Below are 23,363 nucleotides of genomic sequence, written 5' to 3' on the forward strand. Positions count from 1 at the left end.
AAAAATATTTCTTATTTTTTAATATCGTATGTGTTGTACCAGAATCAATCAAACAAATATCTTCATATTTCGATAAGATGTTCTTAGAATTATCCATATCTTCACATGAAATGACATACACAAAATAAATATATATTAAATATTAGTGTTGTCAAAAGGATACAATATATTCAAAGAAATAAATTAATAATTAAATATTAGAAATTGAGCCTTAATTTATTGTTTCCTCTAAGTCAAAAACGAGTTATTAGGAAAATAAAATAAAATCATTATTGAATCCTAGTTAATAACAGACTGCATGTTTTTAACATTAGATCAAATTAAAGACCTAATATAATACAAACACATGATAAATCCTAGTTAATATCAGAATTTATGTTTTTTAACATTAGACCAAGTTAAAGACCTAATAAAATACAAACACGTGATAAAGTTTAGTATTTGACTAACTCTATCATATTAGAATCATATAAATAAATCAATGAAAAATATATATTATTTAATTAAGAATTAAGGAACAAGCTAATGAACAACTAAACTAATTTAAAATACTAATACTCATGCAAACAACTATCATTACATGAAATTTATTAATAAATACTACCAAAAAAATTATCACTCTTCCATGTTCACAGAACCATCACCAATTAAGTGATCTATTTTTCCTTCATGATGTGCGAAGAAATCTGCTACATCCAAGTGCGTGATGTCAACTTGATTTTCAGAGATAAAATTTGCCTTAGGATTTTTCTCTTTCTTCTTTAGTGATTCTTGATAAAGCTCAACCAAATGTTTGGGAGTACGACAATCACATGCATAATGACCTCTTCCACCACATCGAGAATAACCTTCCCTAGTTGCTTCACGTTTCTCATCTTTTTTTTCTTTTTTATTTGATGAATGATTAATGCCAGGAATAGAATTACGTTCTTGACCATAATTACGACCACGACCACGATCACGATTAAGACTGCGACCTTTTCCATGCCTAGCATGGTGGGCGTACGCCTCATTCACTTCAGGAAGTGGTTCAGACCCAGTAGGTCGATTCTCACGATTTTTCAATAATAAATCATTATTTTGCTCGGCCACAAGAAGATGAAAAATTAGTTCAGAATTCTTTTTGAAACCTTTCTCTCAATATTGTTGCTGCAAGAGCACATTCGAGGCATGAAAAGTGGAGAACGTCTTTTTCATCATATCAATCTCACTAACCGTTTCTCCACATGTTCAATTGAGAAGTGATTCTGAACATGGCAGAATTGTACTCATGTATAGACTTAAAGTCCTATAGCCTTAGATGCATCCAATCATATCGTGACTTTGGATGTATGACCATCTTCAAGTGGTCAAATCTTTCTTTTAGGTTTTTCCACAAAACAAGTGGATCCTTAACTGTCAGATATTCGATTTTCAGAATCTCGTCAAGATAATGATGCAAAAATATCATTGCTCGTGGACAGTTTTGATTTGATGCCTTCTTCTGTTATGGTGTCTCCAAGAGCCATTGCATCAAGGTGGATTTCAACATCCAACACCCATGAGAGGTAGTTCCTGCCCGAACTTTGAAGGGCAATGAACTCTAGTTTTGTAAGATTGACTATTAAAATTAAAAACAAAAGAATAAATAATACCTTTATTAATTCTTCAAATCTAAACTTCACTTTTGAGAAATTAGAGTCTCGTGCTGATAACGTGTTATAAAACTACAGAATAAGAAGAAGAAACTAGAGAGAAAAGAAGAGAACACTAGTTATTTCTCTTGATGAATGAATTTACAATGAAGAGGAACACTCTATTCATAGGAGAAATCTAACTTGGTCTCCAAGTAGAACTCTTTAACCATATCCTAAAAAGGACTCCACATGATAGACATTCACTATATAATATAAATACTTTATAACACCAACAATATTCTTTCATCGCTTTTTTTTAATTTGTTATTTTACTCCTCTGTAAATTATCTATAAAATCATGATCAAATTGGTGTTTTATTTTAACATTTTCTTTCCAATTCTTCTTCTTTTTTTTCAAGATTCTTCCTCAATCTTTATATAATTTTTCTCAGTTACAATTAGTGTTGGGGAAATAAACTCATATTTTGGTAACTCGTCTATATTTTAATTGATTGAGTGAGTGATTTTTTATATGAATAAAATATGAGTTGATATTCATATTCAACTCATAAAAATATGGGTAAAATATGAATTAGCTAAATGGGTTAAGATTTCAACTTTTATTCACTCAAAATTCATGATATCACTTCTCTTACTTTTTATGTCTTTTATAAAACTAGTTATTCTTCTCTATAATTGAAAAGATGAAGTCTTTGGCCCTCCATATATATATATATATATATATATATATATATATATATATATATATATATATATATATATATATATATATATATATATATATTTTAAATGTTCATTTCTTTCAAATTATAATTATATTTTTTTTATTTGTTTGATTTTATTATGAATAACAAATAATAGTATAAAATAATCGAATCATATATTAGGTGACTCTCCGCCGAAGATCAATACGGAACTCAATAGGTGGCTTTTCGGCGAAGATGTAGCGAAGTGAACTCATGAATGTTGTCAAAAATCAGTTAGATCACCAACTTCAAAAAATAATTATCGTCAATTCATGAGGATTTTACTTTGATTTTTGGATACGTTATAGACTTTGATGTCTAGTTTCTATAGAATCAAGTCGCTTGTCATTCGAATCGCCTACCCAAGATAGAGATTGTCGACATATAAATTGTAATTGGATCAAATTCATACAAAATTTGAATTAAATATGTTCATTTGGGCTGAATGATTAATTTGAGCTTTACAAATAAATGAGTTCATTTTATCAAAGTTGAAATCCAAGGTTCATTTCACCTTGAAGCCCAAACTCATGCCACGTGGCATGGTGACTAGGCATCTGAACCAACAAGGTGAAGCCACATGTCCAAATGAGGTGTTAGTCCCATTCAAGTGCAAGAACCAATTTCAGCACGCCAAGTGTCAAAATGACATTCTTTGGCCAATCATATGCAACCTTATCCACCTCTACAACTATAAATAGGGGATGAACATGACATTCAAGAGGATCGTAAAAAAACTCTTCAACAAGCATTCAACAAATTGGAGAAAACTACAACATCAACATCGATAGTTCTTCGAAAGGGTTATCAACGGAGTTCTTCCTGGAGATCAACTTACAACGACAAATCGCTTTCTGACGTCCCGGAGATTGACAACATCTCAAGGAGGTATACATCATCCTATATTCGAGAAATACGCTACTGAAGGCCCTCGAACCACGGATAAACTTAGGAGAGAGAATTAAGAGAACAACAGAATTGTACTCACAACGATTCATTAATAAAATCACATTTTTCTTTTATTTATTTTACTTGCAGTTAATTTTCCACGCTTAAGAAAATTTATTGCAAACATATTTGACACGCCTAGTGGAAACAATTCTGTTCTTCATCTATTTCTCTTGCAAATCAGAAACTACAGAGGCTACTACTGCAATGATGTTCAGAAAGAGTTGTAATTTTTCTAACAAGGAGTCTACTGATGTCGTGTCTGCTGGTCTCAGTCATGTTGGCTCTATTACTTGGTGTAAGTTAAAAAATAATGGGCTAGATGGATCTGAATACTTCACTTCTTTGGAGGCGATGAAAAGCAAAAATTCTCATACGATGGTCGTAAGTGCAACACCTAGGGGAAATCTTGTGTTTGTATTCTTCGGAGATTCTTCTCAAATTGGCTCCAACTTTGGTGATTCGGAAGATTCAATGGATTCTCCAACTTCAATGAATGTCAATGCTTTGATGGCTGACTCAACTGACATGGACGAGAAGTTTGCAATGATGGAGCAAACATTGAGGCCTTGAAGAAATCTGTTGATGACAAAAATCTTCATATTGCTCAACTTATGAACAAGTTGGAGACCTTTACGCCTGGAGAGTCAAGTCACGTTCCCACTTGTCAAACTGGTTTTGATCAACGAAATAAGGACGTTGAGGAATCTCTAGCAAAGTCCAAGTTTCAAAAGGAGAAACAATCTGCTTCAGTTGCTGCACTATCTATCCAACAGTAGCAAGACATGATAACGAACTCTATCAGAATCAATATCGCAGACACCAAAAAGTTCCTTGTATTACTCCAAGCCATATACCAGACGGATTGATTGTCTATCAATGCCAACAAATTATCAACCACTAACGCTACAACATTTTGATGGCAAAGGGAACCCAAGACAGCATATTTCCCATTTTGTTGAAACTTGTAGCAATGCTGGAACACATGATGACCTTTTGGTAAAATAATTTGTTCGTTCGCTGAAAGGGAATGCCTTCGACTGGTATATTGACCTGAAACATGAGTCCATTGATAGTTGGGAGCAACTTGAGAAGGAATTTCTTAATCGTTTCTACAGTACTTGCCGAACTGTAAGCATGATAGAGTTTACTGGGACTAAGCAAAGAAAAGACGAGCCTGTGGTGGATTATATCAATCGTTGGAGATCGTTGAGCCTAGAATGCAAAGATCGTCATTCTGAAATATCTGCTGTGGAAATGTGCATTCAGGGTATGCATTGGGGACTTTTATACATACTATATGGAATTAAGCCGCGAACTTTTGAAGAACTTGCTACACGAGCGCATGACATGGAGTTGAGCATCGCACGCAATGGGAAGACATCTTCTTTTGCTAATTTAATGAAGAAAAAGAAGGAGTTGAACAAAGGTATGAACTCAAAGATCCAGACTAACAAATCTATGGCGGTAGAAGCAACTTCTGTAAAGGTCACCACCAAGAGTAAACTAAAAGAGGAAGAAGCCCCAAGTCAATATCCAAGGGAGGAGAGGCGACTCCCAACCTTGAGAGAGTTAGAGACAAAGGTCAACCCATTTCTAGATTCAGATGTACTCTATGATTCTTGAGGAATTACTGGCTAAGAAGGTTATTTATCTTCTTGAGTCTAAGAGGCCTGAAGAGATCAATAAGGTTGATCATCCTAGATATTGTAAGTTTCACACTCGACAAGTAAATGTTTTATCTTGAAGGAGAAAATCATGATGTTGGTAAGTGAAGGAAAAATCGTCATTAACCAAGATGAAACAGCGGAGGCAAATCATGCTAGTGTAGCACCAAATCGAAAGAAGTGCTCAAGGTCACCATCTGTTCCAAACGCCACCTTTTTGCAATTTGGAAGTTTAGCACCTGTTAAAGTTGATGTTCCAAGGAAAACTCTCGAGGATTCACTAGAGATAGACAACCACAAGGAAAATGAAGTTGATGGTTGGACTTGGGTTACTCGTAAGAAGCAGAGACATCAAGCAGTTCTTTGGATACGACTTCCTAAGACAAGAGCGACAAGGAGCGATGTGAATAAGCTACAACCATAAAAAAGTGTCAAGCCTTGTACTATTCGAAAGATCAATGGTCCTTCATTGCAGAAGGTTCGAAGGCCCATTACATTGGATGAATTCTTTCCTAAAAAATTCTTGTGGTAGTCAAATTGGTGCAACACATGTTATTTCCAGCATAGACGAAACAAAGGGAAACAAAGGTGAGCATAATCCAACAAATAACACAAGAACATCAAAGTGATGAAAAAGTGCCCCATGTTGTGCTGCAATATCCTTCACAGATGATGACTTGTTGTTAGGGTCTAAGCTACATAATAGACCCTTGTTTGTTGTAGGGTCTATTCAAGAGCAACATCTTAATTTCATACTAATTGATGGTGGTTCGGGAGTCAATATCATGCCAAAAGTTGTTCTGAAAAAACTTGGTATCTTTATTGATGAATTTTCCAAAAGTAATCTGACGATTCAAGGTTTCAATCAAGGAGGACAACGATCCACAGGGAAGATTCGTGTAGGATTATCTATTGGCAATGTGAAATCAAACACTTTAATTCATGTCATAGATGCCAAAACATCATACAACTTGTTGTTCGGACGTCTTTGGGTTCATGAAAATGGAGTGGTGCTATCTGTTTTGCATCAATGCATGAAGTACATGAAAGATGGTGAAGTCGTCAAAATTGATGCAGACATCAATCCTTTCACTGAGACAGAGTCATATTTTGCAGATGCAAAATTCTACTTAGATTCTGGAAGATCAAATATGGAAAAATATGAAGAAGCCGACTCAATTGCTTTCGAAGATAGTAAAGTTCAATGGGCTGCTATCAAGATGTCTAAGAAGAGGACGGAAGAGGTTTCCCTCAAGCTTTCACTATCTAAAGGAGACGTGCAGACTAAAATGGATGATGAGCAACCAATTTTTGGTATATTCCACGTGAACATCGAAAAAAGGGACAATCACTGCTAGAGGAATGCACTCAACAAGTCCAGCCACCGAGGAAGGAACTTAGTCACATAACCCTCCAAGATTTGAAAGAGAAAATGACTGTCCCAGTCGCACAAATCCCGTGTGTCGCTTTGGAGCCCTCTAAAGTCAATATCCAAGTTGGTAAGATAAAAGGGAACTTTGATCAAAAGGTCTTCACATTGTTTGAAAAATCGGGCTATGATTTCTCAAATCCAGCGAAATTAGAAGAACTCAGGGGTGAATTCATTGGTGAAAAGATACACGGGATTATAAAGTCTCAAATGCAGTTAAGAAAGTAAGGATATCATGTCACAACTCCTAAGTTTGGGTTAGGATTCAGCTTGCCAGAGCCTCTTCGAATTTCGTCTAAGAAGGGGAAAGAAGTTACTTCATCCTACTACACCTCTACAGAAAAGACAGAGGAAGCTAAGGAGGGTAAAACACCACGACGGACTTCGGTGTTTGAACACATTGGGAGATTGACACCTCGTGTCTCTGCATTTGAAAAACTGGGCTGCAAGGGCGAGAGAGGATCATCTAAACAAGTGGATGAATATTCCACCACCTCAAATACCTCTGTATTTCATTGCTTGGGAACCAAAAGAAAGCCATTATCCGAAAAGAGATTGCTAGAGCATGAAAATCAAGATTCTAGTGATATAATTGACGACAAAGATATTCATAGTGTTTTCCCATCACGTATAAATAGAAAGGTTGTATTGTCGATCACCACTGATGGCTTTTTTAGGGCAAAAAGAAGTACAATTATTGTCACCAACCAATTTCATGGAGAAACCAATAAGGAGGAAGATAAATCCATCAAAGTCTTCATGAGAAACGAGGTAGAAGATTCAAACTTGACATAATCATCCTATCATATAACAGTGGAAAAAGTTCCAGACGTTGATGATGCAAATAATTATGTCCAAGAGGCTCCCCCGCAATTGAAGGATGGCGTACAATCTACCGTAGACGACCTCAAGGAAAAAATCTAGGCACTATAGAAGATCCACGTCCAATCTTCATTAGCACACTTCTTACATCAGAAGAAGAGAGGAAATACTTTAAGTTATTGGTTGAGTTTAAGGATATTTTTGCTTGGTCGTACAAAGAAATGCCAGGCCTTAGTCCCAGCATAGCTATTCATCATTTGGGGATCAAAAAGGGAACACATCCTATAAAGCAGTCACAACGAGTGTTTCATCCGGAGTTGGTCACACATATTGAAGCGGAGGTCAACAAGCTCATCGAAGCTGGGTTAATTCAAGAAGATAAATACCCTTTGTGGATCTCAAATATTGTGCCTGTTAAGAAGAAGAATGGTCAAATACGTGTATGTGTTGATTTTCGAGATTTGAACAAGGCGCATCCAAAAGATGACTTCCCTCTACCAATCATTGAGCTCATGGTTGATGCTACAACTGGGCATGAAGCTATGTCATTTATGGATGGTTCTTTTGGATATAATCAAATCAGAATGTCTCCAAAATATGAAGAATACGCTGCATTTTGAACTCCAAAAAGAATTTATTGTTACAAAGTGATGCCCTTTGGTCTAAAGTTTGCTGGGGCCACCTATCAACGTGCAATGCAAAAACATATTTGATGACATTATTCATAAGAGGGTGGAATGTTACGTCAATGACTTAGTGGTAAAGACGAAGCAAAGGAAACACCATCTTGAAGACCTTCGAATTATTTTTAAAAGGTTAAGGAAGTTTGACCTAAAGTTGAATCCTCTCAAATGAGCAGTTGGGGTTACCTCTGGAAAGTTTCTTGTCTTCATTGTGCGTCACCGAGGAATTGAAGTTGATCCTGCAAAGATTGATGCCATTCGAAAAATGCCTGATACAAAGAACTTGAGAGACCTCCGCAGTCTACAAGGAAATTAGGCATTCATCCGTAGGTTCATTTCTAACCTTGCTGGACGATGTCAACCCTTCAATCATTTGATGAAGAAAGATGCTTATTTCCACTGGGATCAATCATGTCAAAATGCTTTTGAAAGCATCAAAAGCTACTTCTTGAATTCACCTGTATTAGGGGCACCAACTCCTGGAAAGCTATTGATACTATACATTGCATCGCAAGACCGATCACTTGGGGCACTTCTTGTCCAAGAGAATGAAGCTAAGAAGGAACAAGCACTATACTATTTGAGTCAGACTTTGATAGGGGCTGAGTTGAATTATACACCTACGAGAAGATATGCTTAGCATTGTTTTATGAAATAAAGAAATTGAGGCATTATTTTGAAGCCTACATCGTCAAGCTAATTTCTCGGGCTGATCCCGTGAAGTTTGTAATGACTCGACCAGTTCTCTTAGGATGTCTAGAAAGATGATCTATATTGTTTAATCAATATGATATCCCATGCACACCTCAAAAAGCTGTGAAGGGGCAAGCACTTGCTAATCTCCTTGCTAATCATCCTCTTTCGGGAAAATGGGAAACTTCAGATGAGTTCCCTGATGAAGACACATTTTTTACTAAAGAGCTACCATCCTGGACAATGTTCGTTGATGGATCTGCATGCCGAGAAAAAGCAGGGCCAGGAGTGGTGTTGATATCTCCAGAAGGACTAATCTTACCATTCTCTTTTGTTCTAGGTGAAACATGTTCCAACAATGTTGCAGAATACCAAGCTTTAATTGTGGGCCTTGAAATGGCATCAGATATGAAGAATCCTCAATTGGATGTATCCGGTGACTCACTATTGATCATCAATCAACTTTTGAGGAGTTATGAGGTGAAGAAAGAAGATTTTTTGTCATATCACCAGTATGCTACTTTCTTACTTGAAAGGTTTGATCGAGTGTTCTTAAATCAAGTCCTAAGAGAAGAAAACCGTATGGTAGATGCTTTGGCTAACTTGGCTACAACAATGGCACTTGGAGAAAATAAGACAAAAAAGGTACGTACATGTATGTCATCGATGGGTTGTTCCTAGTTGTCTTGATCTTCAAATCGATGAAGGCCATCATATATCTATTCGGGTGGCTGAAGAAGAAGATTGGAGGAAACCACTGATTGAGTATCTTGAACATGGAAGGCTGCATGAGGATCCACGAGTAAGTGCAGACATTAAGAGAAGGGCACCACGATTCATCTTTCATGATGAAATACTATTTCTTCGTTCTGTTGAGGGACTATTCTTGCGGTGTCTTGAAAAAGAAGAAGCTCAACAAACAATGGAAAAGGCACATTCTGGCACATGTGGAGCTCGCCAATCAGGGTCTAAACTTCATTTTCGCATCAAGAGAATGGGCTACTATTGGCCGACAATGGCAATGAACTGCTTAGAGCATGCCAAAAAGTGTCAAGCGTGTCAATTCCATGCTAAATACATTCATCAATCTCCAGAGGCTCTACATCTGACTATAGCCTCGTGGCCCTTCGATGCATGGGGACTTGATGTTGTTGGACCTCTTCCAAAATCATGAAAAGGACAAATGTATATCTTGGCTGCCACTAACTATTTCTCTAGATGGGCTGAAGTTGTATCATTAAAAGAGGTAAAGAAGAAAAATGTTGTTGATTTTATCAAATCAAACATAATTTTTATTTATGGCATACCATGATGTATAGTCACTGATAATGGAACGCCATTCAACAATAAGCTTATGAGTAGTTTGTGTGAGCAGTTCAGTTTTAAGCAACATAAATCTTCAATGTACAATGCACCTGCCAATGGTCTTGCTGAAGCTTATAACAAAACACTTGGTAACCTATTGAAGAAAGTAGTTGCAAAGAATAAAAGAGACTGGCATGAGAGAATTGGTGAAGCTTTTTGGGCATATCGTACAACCTTTAGAACGGCTACGCAAGCGACGCCGTTTTCGTTGGTGTATGGCGTAGAAGCAGTCCTTCCATTGGAGAAGCAAATTCCATCATTGCGAATAGCAGTCCAAGAAGGACTTACAACTGAAAGCAACGCCCAACTTCGTCTAGCAGAGTTAGAGCATTGAATGAAAAGAGATTGGAAGCGCAACAAAAATTGGATTGTTATCAAGCTCGACTTGCAAGAGAATTCAATAAGAAAGTGCGACCTCGATCATTTCAAGTGGGAGACTTGGTCTTAGAAGTTCGGAGACCCATAATCCTAAACAAACGCATCGGGGACAAATTCACATCAAAATGGGACGAACCGTATGTTGTGAAGGAAGCATATTCAAGTGGCGCTTACAATATTTTAGACCAAGACGGTGTGAGAGTTGGTCCCATCAATGCCAAGTTTTTGAAGCAATACTTCCCATAAAAGTCGTCTACACTCCTTAAGGTGTATAAACATCATGTTAATCCTGGCCCGCAAGAGTATAAGTTGTACGACCCAAAAAAAGAAGCAAAAAAAAGAAAAAAAACTCATCATCTTAAACTACGATATGACTTGATCCTCTTCACCGAGGTACGTAGGCGCTTGGAGTAATCACTCTAAGCTCAGTCAAATGAGTAAAGAAAAAAGAAAAGAAGCTCGCCAAGGAGTTCCTTAGCATTGGATCAAGCGACTTGCAATTCTACTAGAGTTTTTTTTTATGATGGAGATAGTTTTTTGTAATTCACTGATGCTTCAGTAAGTTACTCAAAATTAGAGGCATCTTTACCTATAACATTAAAACTGGATACCCTTTAGGATCAAAGCTCTATGTTGAAATGGTAAACCCGCAGAGATCATGGTACGAACACTCCAAGGTCAAGAGACAATTTTTCTTTCAGTTGTCAATGCAAGAGTGACATGACATCGTGTTGTGCGGAATTTGAGATAATACGAGAAAATATAAACGCGAAAAACAAGACAACAGATTTACGTGGTTCACCAATAAATTGGCTACGTCCACGGGAAGAGAGGGAGCAGTTTTATTATGGAGAGGAAAAAACAGAATTACAAAATAGGGTTTGTCATAGCGTCTATATATATAGTGCTAAGCTACGCCCTAACAGGCTTGGGCCCAACATACAGAATCAGCGAGACCCCCGTCCTTTCTGTTTGTAGCGGGTCCGATTCAAGGCATTCAACACATCGGAATCTTCAGGGAGAAATGGCATGTCTTCTAATTCTTCTAGAGAGCCTTACAGGGGTGATGACTTCTTCTTCTCCACTTGCATACATGACAGAAATCCTTTATATGAAGTGAAACTTCCATAAGAAGGTCTTTCTTGCTATAAGATGAACTTATGCTAAAGCTGCTCATGTATGAAAGACAAGAGTCTCCCGTGACATCGACTTTTGTGGGTCAATTTTGAGAGAAATACTTCTCCTGGACAACATGGTGTGTTGCACATTTCTTACTTGAGACTTGATCAGCATGAACTGCTACTAGATGCATAGTCCTATCAGCAGCAAGCAGACTCGGTGCAAGTGAGGAATTCTCAGTATCTGATATGCTCCAGCATTATCTCCATCATTTCTATTAGTTGGAGACGACATCATTTCCAAAGTTTGGACTTCTTCGACAACAGAATTATCTTTCACTAAGTTTTCAGGACTGTCGTTCACAGACTCAAATGCAACATCATTACTGATAAAATGATAAACAATGTATTTGGATTTAGCCAATCAAGATGAACATTAGAAGTTTCGTCACAGTGAAATAAGAAGCTCATAGTTTCAGAATTCAGGCTGACTACATCTATGCTAATCTGGAAAGCTATTGGCCATGATTTTTACATATGATGTACATCTATGAGTTGTACTTCCAACAGAGCAAGAATCGCATCATTTCGAGGCTCCTACGCCGAGATATTGATTTTCTCCCGAAGTTGCTAAAAGCTGAAAAGTTGAGTAAGACAAAACTGTAGCCAACTTTGAAAATACATATGTACTAATCTCGAAGGATTTTGGCCGTGATTTTTACATGAGTTATATTTCTATTGAGTTACGCTTCCAACGGATCAAGTATCGCATCATTTTGAGGCTCCTACGCCGAGATATTAATTTTCTCCCGAAGTTGCTAAAAGCTGAAAAGTTGAGCGAGACCGAACTGTAGCCAACTTTGAAAATACATATGTACTAATCTTGAAGGATTTTGGCCGTGATTTTTACATGAGTTATATTTCTATGAGTTATGCTTCCAATTAAAGAAAAATCACATTATTTTGATGCCCCCACATCGAGTTATTGGTTTTCTACCGTAGGTGCTATAAGCTGAAAAGTCTATTAAGGCAACATTCGAGCTAACTATGGAATAGTAGGCGTACTAGCCCGGAAATCTTTCAGTCATGAATTTCACATATATTATATTTGTATAAGTTATATTTCTAATGAAATGCTGCATTCTTTGTTTGAGTGCTCCTACTACGAGTTACAGAATTTTAAAATAAGAACTCAAAGCTGAAATTTTGGGAGAAAGTAGTCCGGCATCTGGAGTAAGTTACATAGTACACGACAAACACTCAAACTAGAGAACTGAAAGAACGCACTTGAGAAGAAGAGAAAAACCCAACACTTTTATTCATTCAAGAAGGTCACTACATCAGAACAATGTTTCAAAAAAAAAAACAAGACAAAAAAATCACACAATAGAACAAGAAATTGAGAAAGAACGACATTATGCGGGATAAAAGACTAAGAAATAAACTTATGTCTAAGGATTTGGTGAAGACTTGTCTCAGCATCTTTCTTTAGCTTATCTAGTTCTTTTATTTCTATTTCCGGCAAGGGAACGATTTTCTCAATGGCATGAATTTCATCTTCACGGTTAGTGATAATCTTTTGATTTTGAGATAACCTCTTTTGATGATCCTCAATAAGCGAGATGGTTTTCTTCTTCTTTGAAGTCCATACTTTCAACTCTTTTTCAGCTCTTGCAAAGACTTTTTGAAGCCCTTCCAAGTGTTTTTCCATATTGATTCTCTCCTCATTTGCGGTATTAAGACCTTGTTGGGCAGCAGAAAGCAACTCTTGATGAGAATCCCTTCTTATCTTTTGAGAAGTGGACTGCCTTGCAACATCATAATCTCTATGTTTCTTGAGAAAATCTTCAAGGAGAACCTCTAAAGGATTAAGGTTGATAAAGTCAACTTGTCGAAGACCGTTCAGTATCAAGGCAAAACCTATCTCCAAATCTTTGTGGTTCTCTGAAGATTCAAAAAAGAATTGAGTGATACACTCACATAAGGTGCGCCACATTCCAGAAACATAAGACAATTTGAAGCCAGGAATAATCTTTGGTGATTCAAAATTATAGGCAGTTGCCAACAAAGGGAAAACCAAATCCTTGGAAACATTTGGACATACAATTTGAGAAGTTTCAACAACCTCCACATTAGTTGAGATGTTTTGAAAAGTTTCAACATTTTCAGAAAAAAAGGACCATTGGCTTTGTCGGTTGGATCTCATTCGCGGCTTGATTCTTAACTTCAACAAGTGGGGGGTGAGAACTCTTCGCCACATAGAGAAAAGTCGAGCTGGTGATACAATCTTCAAATACATCTACATCGCTAGGGATGTCCCCAAGACCCAACTGGATATTTAAAGAAAAAAACTGAATTAATATTCAATAATTAAAAAAAAAGGGTGCAAGTAAGTTTAGAGAAATTTTTGAAAGGTGATTTTTACCTGTTGTGCCAATTCTTTCAAGGGCATTGTAGAACCAGCAGCACCATCTTCAAAGATCGCAGTGTCAATACAAATGGAATCCGATTCAGCGAACTCGCATTGTTGAGTGTTCAAGTCCTTAGGCTTTTTCTTCAAACGCTTCCAATGTAGCTCTTGGCTAACATTGCTCTCATTGGAGCTAGAGGCTGCACTAATGCAAATGTCGATCTCCTGGAGTGAAATAGACATTTTTGACGTGTTACTATAAGACGGTGCAATGCCAAGTGACTTTACAACACCTTCGTTCGATGAGCTGGAAGGTTTCTTCCTCTTGAGAGTTACCTTGATCACCTTTTTATCAGCGAGGTTGACAGCCTTGGGAGTCTGTAAAGGATCCTCACCTTCTTTACCAACATTTGTTGTCTTGCTCTTCAAACTTTTAGACTTGGAAACAACTCTAACAGATTGCGGAGGAATGTTTGGTGTCGCCTTGGACTTTAAAGGCTGAGATAGCTTTTCTTGAAGTTGTTCTCCTTTGGTTGATAAAGAAACATCATCTCTTTTCGGGCTTCTCAAAATTATGTGAGTACTTCGTCTTAGCAGAGTCTCTCAATGGGATGGCCATCAATCTGAATACTCACGAGTCATTAAAGAGCCCTTATTGGATGGACGCATTGGTATGATGATCTTCGAAGAGCTTCCAAGATGAACACATGAATCCCATGGTTGAACCAAAGCTAGTAGTGAACCATCATAATGGTGCTCTATGAGGGCGCCAGGAAAATCTTGAAAATATCCAAATTGACGACTAAATCGGTGAGGGATATAAGGATCTACAATCAAATTCATTATCGAACCTCAAAGTGACAAAACTTGAACGGAGGGCTATAAAAAAATCGCTCCAGGAAGTGGACAATTTTCCACTATCATCAATATGCAACTCCTTTCCTTGTAGCATGGCTAGATTGTGGAGGTCATGCACATTCACTTATTGAAATAACTTGAGAGCATCAAAAAGGTCAAAATATTTTCCCATCCTTTCTCCAGAAATCTGCCAAATTCGCACACCTCGTTGAGGACGAGTAACATGGAAGTAGGTCTCAAAATACTCATCTGTCCACCCATATATATAATGGAGGGGAAGTAATGTATCACAAGCACCTAAGATTGAAGAAGTAGATATATCCTTAAGTCCGCGATAGATGCTTGCTAGGACCGGCACTGCCAAAGAAAATATTTCTCCATGAGCCATCAAGCTTGCGACTTTTAAGACACTAGCACGAATACAGTTGGATTTCTTGCTAGGAAGAACAAACTTACAAAGCCAACATACGAGAAAAGCTTCCATATAAGTCTCATCTCTGAATGATTTTTCTACGCCTAGCTCGACAAAAGGAGCATTCTCCTTTTTTGTTCGAGGCAAAAAGCTCATGTCAATATTTCCAGAAGTATCATGATTCATCCTTGGTTTTGTACGATTCTTAGATGTTTTTGGTGAAGGCTCGACATATTTTTTTGGCCCCCTAAACCAAAACTTTGTCCGTTCTCGAAAAGAGACTTCATCGATGGCACTTTTGGTAAGTCAATAGAATGCTGAAAACAAGAAGGAACTACTTCTTGGGAGAAAATACTTCCCTTGATCATCTACATGTGTCAACTCCTTAGCCGAGGGTACAACTTCCTCATAAAAGGAACCATGAACAAGAAGACCTCCAATGGTTCTTAAATCCCATAAAGAAATAGACAACTCTCCGATGAAGGTAGAGACCGTATTAGTGGATGGACGCCAGTTCTCGCAGAAGGCCTGGAGAACATTTTCGTTGTGATCGTATGTGAACATCGAAGCAAAGATAGCATCATAAGTTTTGATGTTATATAGAGTTTCCTTGGAGCGAGCAATCACATCCTCTACCCACTCTCAATAGCCAGACGTATAGCGGACCTCACCAAACCCAGAAGAAGGAACACGCCAACTGCTAAGATGTTCATCGCGACGAGGGACAGCAACAACAACATTTTAATGATTAGAAGACCTCAAAAGGAGAACTTTTTCAGTTGTGACCTTGCCGGAGAAATTGTCCGTAACATCCTTCGTTTCTGTTGACAACCACTCCGGGAGATGATGAGACGTATCCAGCATCTTCCTAATGAGTGGGAAGGCGCCAATCACCGCAGGATGAACTTTCAAAGTGAGAACTTTGGCGCGCGCGCATGTTGCTTGTTCTCAATGATTTCAAGGCAAGGGTACGGTGCATCTTGATCACTAAAGTCCATTGTCATTGCTGGAAACCAAGATCGCGCACTGAGGCTCTGAAAAAAAATCAAAAAGGTTATGTTGGCGAAAACACAATTGGAGTAATCAAAAGACAAAAAGATCTCACCATCAGAAATGGATTCAAACTTAAATATCAAAACTGTAGCAATTGAAAAAGAATTTGGCTACAAATATTTTATATGTCGTAGTGCCATGTTTCTAGTTTTGGAAAAATCAAAAGCCTTGCGGTTTCGATATTTCTACAATTAGAAATGAATTTTTTACTACGGATGCACAAATCTGTCAATCTCAAGCAGGTCCAACATTGAAGTTAAAAACTGTAGCAATGTATTGAAAGTTTGGCTGCAATTTTATTTCTACGTTATAGCCCCATGTTTCTAGTAAATCAAATGGCTTGCAATTTTGATTTTTCTACAATTAGAAATGAATTTTATACTACGGATTCGCAAATCTGTCAATCTCAAGCAGGTCTTACATTGAAGATAAAAACTGCAGCGATGGATTAAAAGTTTGGTTGCACTCTTTTTTCTAAAAGATAGCCTCGTGTTTCTCGTTTTGGAAAAATCAAACGGGTTGCAATTTCAACTTTTCTACAATTAGATATGGATTTTAAACTACAGGCGCGCAAAGCTGCAGCATAAAAACGGGTTACTGCCAAAAAAATCCTATTTTACCTGAGAAAGTAGCAAGAACACCTTGCTTGAAGTTTCTTTCGAGATATGAGGAAAGTTACGTCTATCGATTTGAAAGAAAGACGTCGCACTTTAAGAGTTCAATACACTCGCCTAACTTGCTTGTAGCATTTTGAATTTTTGTATGATGAAATTCTTTATGCATTGGAAGGGATTATATGGGGATTCTTGTGAATAACTTCTAATTCTCCCACAAGGCATAGTTAGGTGAATTTGAAAATTAAAAATCTGATTTGGATTAAAATATTTCATTTCCATTTCGAAGTCATACCAATATGGAAGGATAAACCAAAGAGTTAAGGAAAGAATATTATCTTCATTGACTTAGATAAAGGAAAGTTTATATTCTTTTTATTTGTAACAAAATCCAATCAATTTTCTTGATCTTTTTTTTTCCCCACCTTACAAGAAAGATCAGACAGAAAAAATGTTACTACCCACTAGACCTATTTATTTGAAATTGATATAGAGGGTCCATGTGGTTATCGAGCAAGAAGGTTTTTTTTAAAAAATGATTGATATCACTACAAGGAACTCATTTGTGGTGGTCTAGTTATAGTACGACGTACAAGGAAATCATTTGTGGTGGTCTAGTTATAGTACGACGACAAGAAACACATACTCTTGAAGCCTCAACAATGCATTCATGAAGACTTCAACTCTCGTCGTCAAATTCGGCAATCCTAAACGTCCACAAGACTCGAAAAAAAATGAAAACACATTCATGAATACTTCGAGTCTTGTCGCCAACTTCGGCAAGCCTAAATGTCGACAAGTCTCGAAGTAAGGGGCATTTGTAGACACGTAAATTGTAATTGTATCAAATTCATACAAGATTTGATTTAAATCCATGTTCATTTGGGCTGAATGATTAATTTGGGCTTTACAAATAAATGAGTTCATTTTATTAAAGTTGAAATCCAAGGTCCATTTCACCTTGAAGCCCAAACTCATGCCACGTGTCACGGTGACTAGGCATCCGAAACCAACAAGGTGATGCCACATGTCCAAATGAGGTGTTAGTCCCAGTCAAGTTTCAGAACCAATTACAGCATGTCAAGTGTCAAAATGATATCCTTTGGCCAATCATATGCAACCTTGTCCACCACCTACTACTATAAATAGGGGATGAACATGACATTCAAGAGGATCGAAAAAAAAAACTCTTCAACAAGCATTCAGCAAATTGAAGAAAACTACAACGTCAACATTGATAGTTCTTTGAAGGAGTGATCAACGGAGTTCTTCCCGGAGATCGACTTACAACGACGAATTGTTTTCTGACATCCTGGGGATTGACAACATCTCAAGGAGGTATACATCATCCTACATTCGAGAAATACGCTACTGAAGACCCTCGAACTGCGGATAAACTTAGGAGAGAGAATCAAGAGAACAACGAAATTTTACTCACAACGATTCATTAATAAAATCACATTTTTCTTTTATTTATTTTGCTTGCAGTTAATTTTTCACGCTTACGAAAATTTGTTGCGAACAGAGATGTTTCGGTGAGACTGCATAGAGCTTACAAAAGAAGAATTCAGATTTGATAGCAAACTTCAGAAATCAATTTCCTTCAATTTAGAAGGTTTTTCATTTTAAATTCCGGTTATGATTTAGTCCTCTGAGCCTAATTTCTTTCGGTGAGACTGCATAGAGCTTACAAAAGAAGAATTCAGATTTGATAGCAAACTTCATAAATCAATTTCCTTCAATTTAGAAGGTTTTTCATTTTAAATTTCGGTTATGACTTAGTCCTCTGAGCCTAATTTCTGTAACAACAAACGAATCATGATTTCGATGTTTCTACAACAAGTAATGAATTTTCTATCGGAAGAGTGTTATGTTGAAAAAAAATGACGAAAATTGAGTTTGGACTTTGGTATGCCTCAAGTTGACAATCAACCATTGTAAGAGCATATGTATTTAAAGATTACCAAAATTATTAAAATTGTGTTTCTACAAATTATAGAAAAATTATATTTATAATAAAATTATGGTAAATTTTTTTATGGTAAGTTTTTATAGAAATCAAACTATGAAAAATTCTATTGGAATCAAGTAGTTATGAAAATTTTCCATTGGAATCAAACAGGGAAAGTTTTGAAAGACTCCATAAAAAAGAAATATTTCACGAATACTTCAAGTCTTGTCTTTAAAGGTTCACAAGTCTAGCACCGCAACAAGGCTCGAAGCAGGGGACATTTGTAGACAGTAAAATTTTATTGATAAATTCATATTAAATTTTGGATTAATCCATAAATTCATGATATATTGACCAAGTCAAATTATTGATTAGTAAAATCGGATTAATATTTAAGTCAAAATATATGACTTAAATAAAGTCCTAATTACATTTGGGTTAGTCCATTAAGTTGACAAGGCGAGCTCAACTCATGCTGTTCAAACCTAATGTTCTCTAAGATTACTTGAAGATCAAAATATTTCCAAAACCTTTAACTCAAGCCTATATAAAGAGATTTCATAACACCAAAAGAAAAGAAAAAGAAAAAAAAAGGACATTGAGAGAAATACATATTCTCTTCGGTGGTAATCTACAAGTCTTTTGCATACAAAGAAGTCTTTGCTCCAAGTATTGAGCCGCACATATTCCATCAAATCAAGAACATCTGTGAAGAGAAGAATCAGAGGATTACATATAGCTTCTTAAAGATTTTATAAAGATTGTAACATTAACATAAATTCAAATACAAATACTATTGTTTGCTTGCAATTTTTCTTTCGTGTTTATTGTATTTCAGGATTGAAACTTTAAATACATACAAAGTTATAGGATTTTTTTTTACATTTATGTTATAATACAACTAAATAAAGTATATTCAATATTTTTCATATAAAAAAAGACTAAAATATTTTCTCCACGTTGAATTCTTAAATATAGTACACCATTCACTCACAAAAATATAAGTAAATATGGGCAAACTAGTATTTTACAAACCCATTTCTTATCCAATTCATTTTTATCCATATCAAATATGAACGGGTTGAAATATTACTCATTTTATGTCGATCCATTTTCAATTCGTTCAAATTTGATCAAATCCACCAATTTGCAACCACTAGTTACAATGCCACTAGCTTCTTTTTTAATTTGAGGGTATCTGATAAGGTTTTTACACTTCTCAAATAAGATTATAAGTCATAAACACTTCATAATAATTTATTAAATCGACAAATATGGTCTTAAACCCATTTATCAATTGTCTATATATGAAGTGTAAAAATATGTTCTTAATAATTTGGCATATTTTCACGCCCCGAGCCTACACCATGGACATGGGCAGAACCCAATGACCATTGATGGCCCTGAGCGAACCCTTTGTCTGACTTAATTAACTTAGTAGAAGACTTAACTCAATGTGAAACGAGGAACATCTCATAAATAACATTAATATAAATATCTTAGCCAAAATGGAACTTTAGTCTCAACATAAAATATCTTGGAAATATATAGACACCTAAACTGAACTACCTGACTGACTATCTGTCTATGAAGCCTCTATGATACTAAGATAAATGTTGGGACAATTCCCACAACAATCTACAAACGAAAACATGAAAAACAATAAAAGAGTCCCAAGGAATGGAAGGAGACTCACCACTAACTCTGAGTGCTCAAACTAGATCAACGATGTGCTAAATTTTGATCCTGGTTACCTGCGTATGTATCATAAAATGATGCAGGCCAACTGGCGCCAACACATTGAATGTAGAAATGTGCGAGTTGGAATACTAAAACAACAATTAAGCTGGAAAACGAGTAAGAAGGAACACTTACCATGACTCTGTTCAACTCATGAATAATTATTCATTTCAATATAATGCAATTTAAAAGTAATGTGCAATATAAAGAAAACATGCTGAAAACTCTGAATGTACACATGGATACAAATAATCTTTGACATGTATGTAAAAATATAAATATGTGATGTATATTAAAATACAATAACTTCTGTGGGAGCTTCTCTAATCGACAACCATCACTTAAGAGCTAGAGTGGTGATACAACGTTACTGGACGCACCCTGTCCGGCCATTCTAATCTTGCCAGAGTATAGAACCTGAACTGCCTAATGGACCCACTAGTATACAGTTAAAAGGGTTCATCTAAAAAGTATGACCCTCTTTTACCTATGATTGACTACATGATTTTCATGGAGACTTGAGTTAAAATGAACTTGCATTCCCACATCGATGTTCAATACTACTCTCAAAAATATACTGGCTCTTATACTTTTAAAACATACAGATTCTGTGGTTTGAGATTAATGCTTAAAACTTAGCTTTAGAAGCTCTCTTGGAAATCATAGTTTCTCTGATGTCTTCATTTTAAAAAGCTATTACTTCTGTCGGAAAACTAGCCCGAAGTCTCTTTACTTGTTTAAATGTGAAAATATTTATCACTCTTAAGGATTACTTAGTCCCCTTATAACTTTTGAGAATGAACTCAACTCTTTACTCTTGATTAAATAGTAATTTCAATCTTAAAACAAAGATAAATTTTTTTTTTAAAGACTCTTGGAAACTTAGGAACTCACTTTGACTTGCTTCTTAAATTTTAGACTAGACTCTTAACTCCTTTAACTTTAATCTTAACTTTCCTTGAATTGGATTATGGATTCAAGGGTCATGATCTCATGTTTAAGGATGATTTCATGATGTTTAGATGTACCTTAGAGTGTTGGAATCAACTTAGGAACGTGCGTAAATCACTTAGGAACTAGTACGAAAAGATAGGAAAAGAACGAGGTCTCTAGGTAACCTTGGCACTCTGAGAGGCGCAGAGCGCCAGAGCCTGATGGATAGCTTTTGGTTTGAGGCACTCTAGCTGGTGTGGCGCGTTTGGGCCTGTCAGACAGAGCCTACCCTAAGGGGCTTTGGCAGGCGCGGCGCCCTAGGGTCTCTCAGACGGCAATTCCAACTTTTCTTCTCCCTTTTTCATCTCTAAACCTTCTAATCTTCCATGGATCTTTCTTTAAACACTGAGGATCACTAATACTCTCAATACCCAATAAATTTGACTCAGAACACAACCCGAAAACACGAATCAAATAAACTAAGGGTATGCTACAACTCAACCAACAAGGATTCAACAATTGTCCATCAAGAACTTCAATATTCATCATTTAATTTATTCAAAACTCGCTGAATTAAACAAATTGGTGTGTGGGTGAACTATACCAATACATAAAGATCTCATATACCTTAGTAGGAATCACCCCCGACAAATTCCACTCGAAGATCTTGACGTTCTTGATGAACTCTTGGTTTTTTCTCCTTTCTCCTTCTCTTCTCTTTTTTCCCGATCCCTAAGCGTGAATTGATCTTCTAAAACTGATTTAAGACTTATTTTTACTCATAATAAACTCTTAAAACGAATTAGGGAATAGTAGGGTGAAAAGACTAGTTTACCCTTACTAAAATCTGGATCCTCAATCCAACTGTCTAACTTCCGAAAGACATATCTCCTTCATACGAAATCGGAATCAAGAAAACTTGGTGCCGTTGGAAAGATCTTCTCAAGGTCTTTCCAACCATATAAAGAATTGACTCTAACTCCTCATGAGTTAGAAGGTATGACTGTTTGAAAATGACCAAAACTCTTTTTTTAAACTTAGGAAATTTCTAGATTTTTCCCTTTCTTTCCAAAAGTGTTTATTTTTTATTTCTTAGCTTATTCCTAGTTAATTCGAGTTACCAGATGTGTTACACATATAACATATGACTTTTGGATTTTTTTAACAGGAAAATCCTCGAAATATTTATTTTCTTACGAATTTTCATACATAAATTTTAGAAAAATCTTATATAATTCACACTTTTCTTATAATGAACACAAGATCAGATGAGAAGCAATGAATCAAGTACTCAACAAGAAATTAACTCTGCACTCTGCATTATTAATTCTTACATTATTAATCTTCATGTCATACAACCCATAGTATGTATAAAAGAAGATATCACATGTTTTGCTTTTTATATAACTTTTATTAATTATAAATTGTGATTTTGTATCGCACAATGTACCTTAAGGGATTGTTTGATATAGTGTATTCACAAAAGAGATATATATATTTTTAAAAATCTGAACTTGGTCAGATAATTTATTTTATCACTTAAACTATACGGGTGTTTAAGTACCTCCTTAACATCAAGTGAATACCACACTGAGTACTTATCACATCATAGTCATGTCAACACCACATCATTACTTAATTTTTTTATTAATTATTTTTATAAAAAAAAAAGATTCAATGCTCTAAATAATTAATTACAAATACATTTTTTAAAACTAAAGTTTAAAATATGGATCCATTTTTATACCCCCCATACCTAGCCCCCACCCACCCCTTTTTATTTCCCCCCATACTCAGCCCCCACCCACCCCCTTCACTTCTTCCTTCTTCTTTATCATTTTTGGTCCTTATCTAATCATTATTTCCTCTTCATATTTTTCAATGAGCTCCGCCATATATCCTGTTT

At 36.1% G+C, this 23,363-nt stretch overlaps 4 protein-coding genes across 4 annotated transcripts; 2 read left to right on the forward strand and 2 right to left on the reverse strand.

The window, feature by feature from the left end:
- Positions 1-615: 615 nt before the first annotated feature.
- On the reverse strand, positions 616-1,450 carry LOC138346634 (uncharacterized). The gene is made up of 2 exons (XM_069294757.1): positions 1,337-1,450; positions 616-1,083 (listed from the first exon to the last, which is right to left on the reverse strand). The coding sequence occupies exons 1-2, from the start codon at positions 1,448-1,450 to the stop codon at positions 616-618; spliced, it is 582 nt and encodes a 193-aa protein (XP_069150858.1).
- A 6,858-nt stretch (positions 1,451-8,308) lies between these two features.
- On the forward strand, positions 8,309-9,799 carry LOC138346650 (uncharacterized). The gene is made up of 3 exons (XM_069294758.1): positions 8,309-8,516; positions 8,747-9,280; positions 9,333-9,799. The coding sequence occupies exons 1-3, from the start codon at positions 8,309-8,311 to the stop codon at positions 9,797-9,799; spliced, it is 1,209 nt and encodes a 402-aa protein (XP_069150859.1).
- Positions 9,800-9,979: 180 nt separating this feature from the next.
- Positions 9,980-10,324, forward strand: LOC138346666 (uncharacterized). The gene has a single exon (XM_069294759.1). It carries the CDS (start codon positions 9,980-9,982, stop codon positions 10,322-10,324), a length of 345 nt encoding a protein of 114 aa, XP_069150860.1.
- Positions 10,325-12,781: 2,457 nt separating this feature from the next.
- LOC112941325 (uncharacterized) lies at positions 12,782-16,189 on the reverse strand. The gene is made up of 2 exons (XM_026030558.2): positions 13,912-16,189; positions 12,782-13,816 (listed from the first exon to the last, which is right to left on the reverse strand). Exons 1-2 carry the CDS (start codon positions 14,137-14,139, stop codon positions 13,652-13,654), a joined length of 393 nt encoding a protein of 130 aa, XP_025886343.1. The 5' UTR covers positions 14,140-16,189; the 3' UTR covers positions 12,782-13,651.
- Between the last annotated feature and the right edge of the window lie 7,174 nt (positions 16,190-23,363).

The sequence above is a fragment of the Solanum lycopersicum genome, chromosome 1 (assembly GCF_036512215.1).
Source record: "Solanum lycopersicum chromosome 1, SLM_r2.1".
Classification (NCBI taxonomy): domain Eukaryota; kingdom Viridiplantae; phylum Streptophyta; class Magnoliopsida; order Solanales; family Solanaceae; genus Solanum; species Solanum lycopersicum.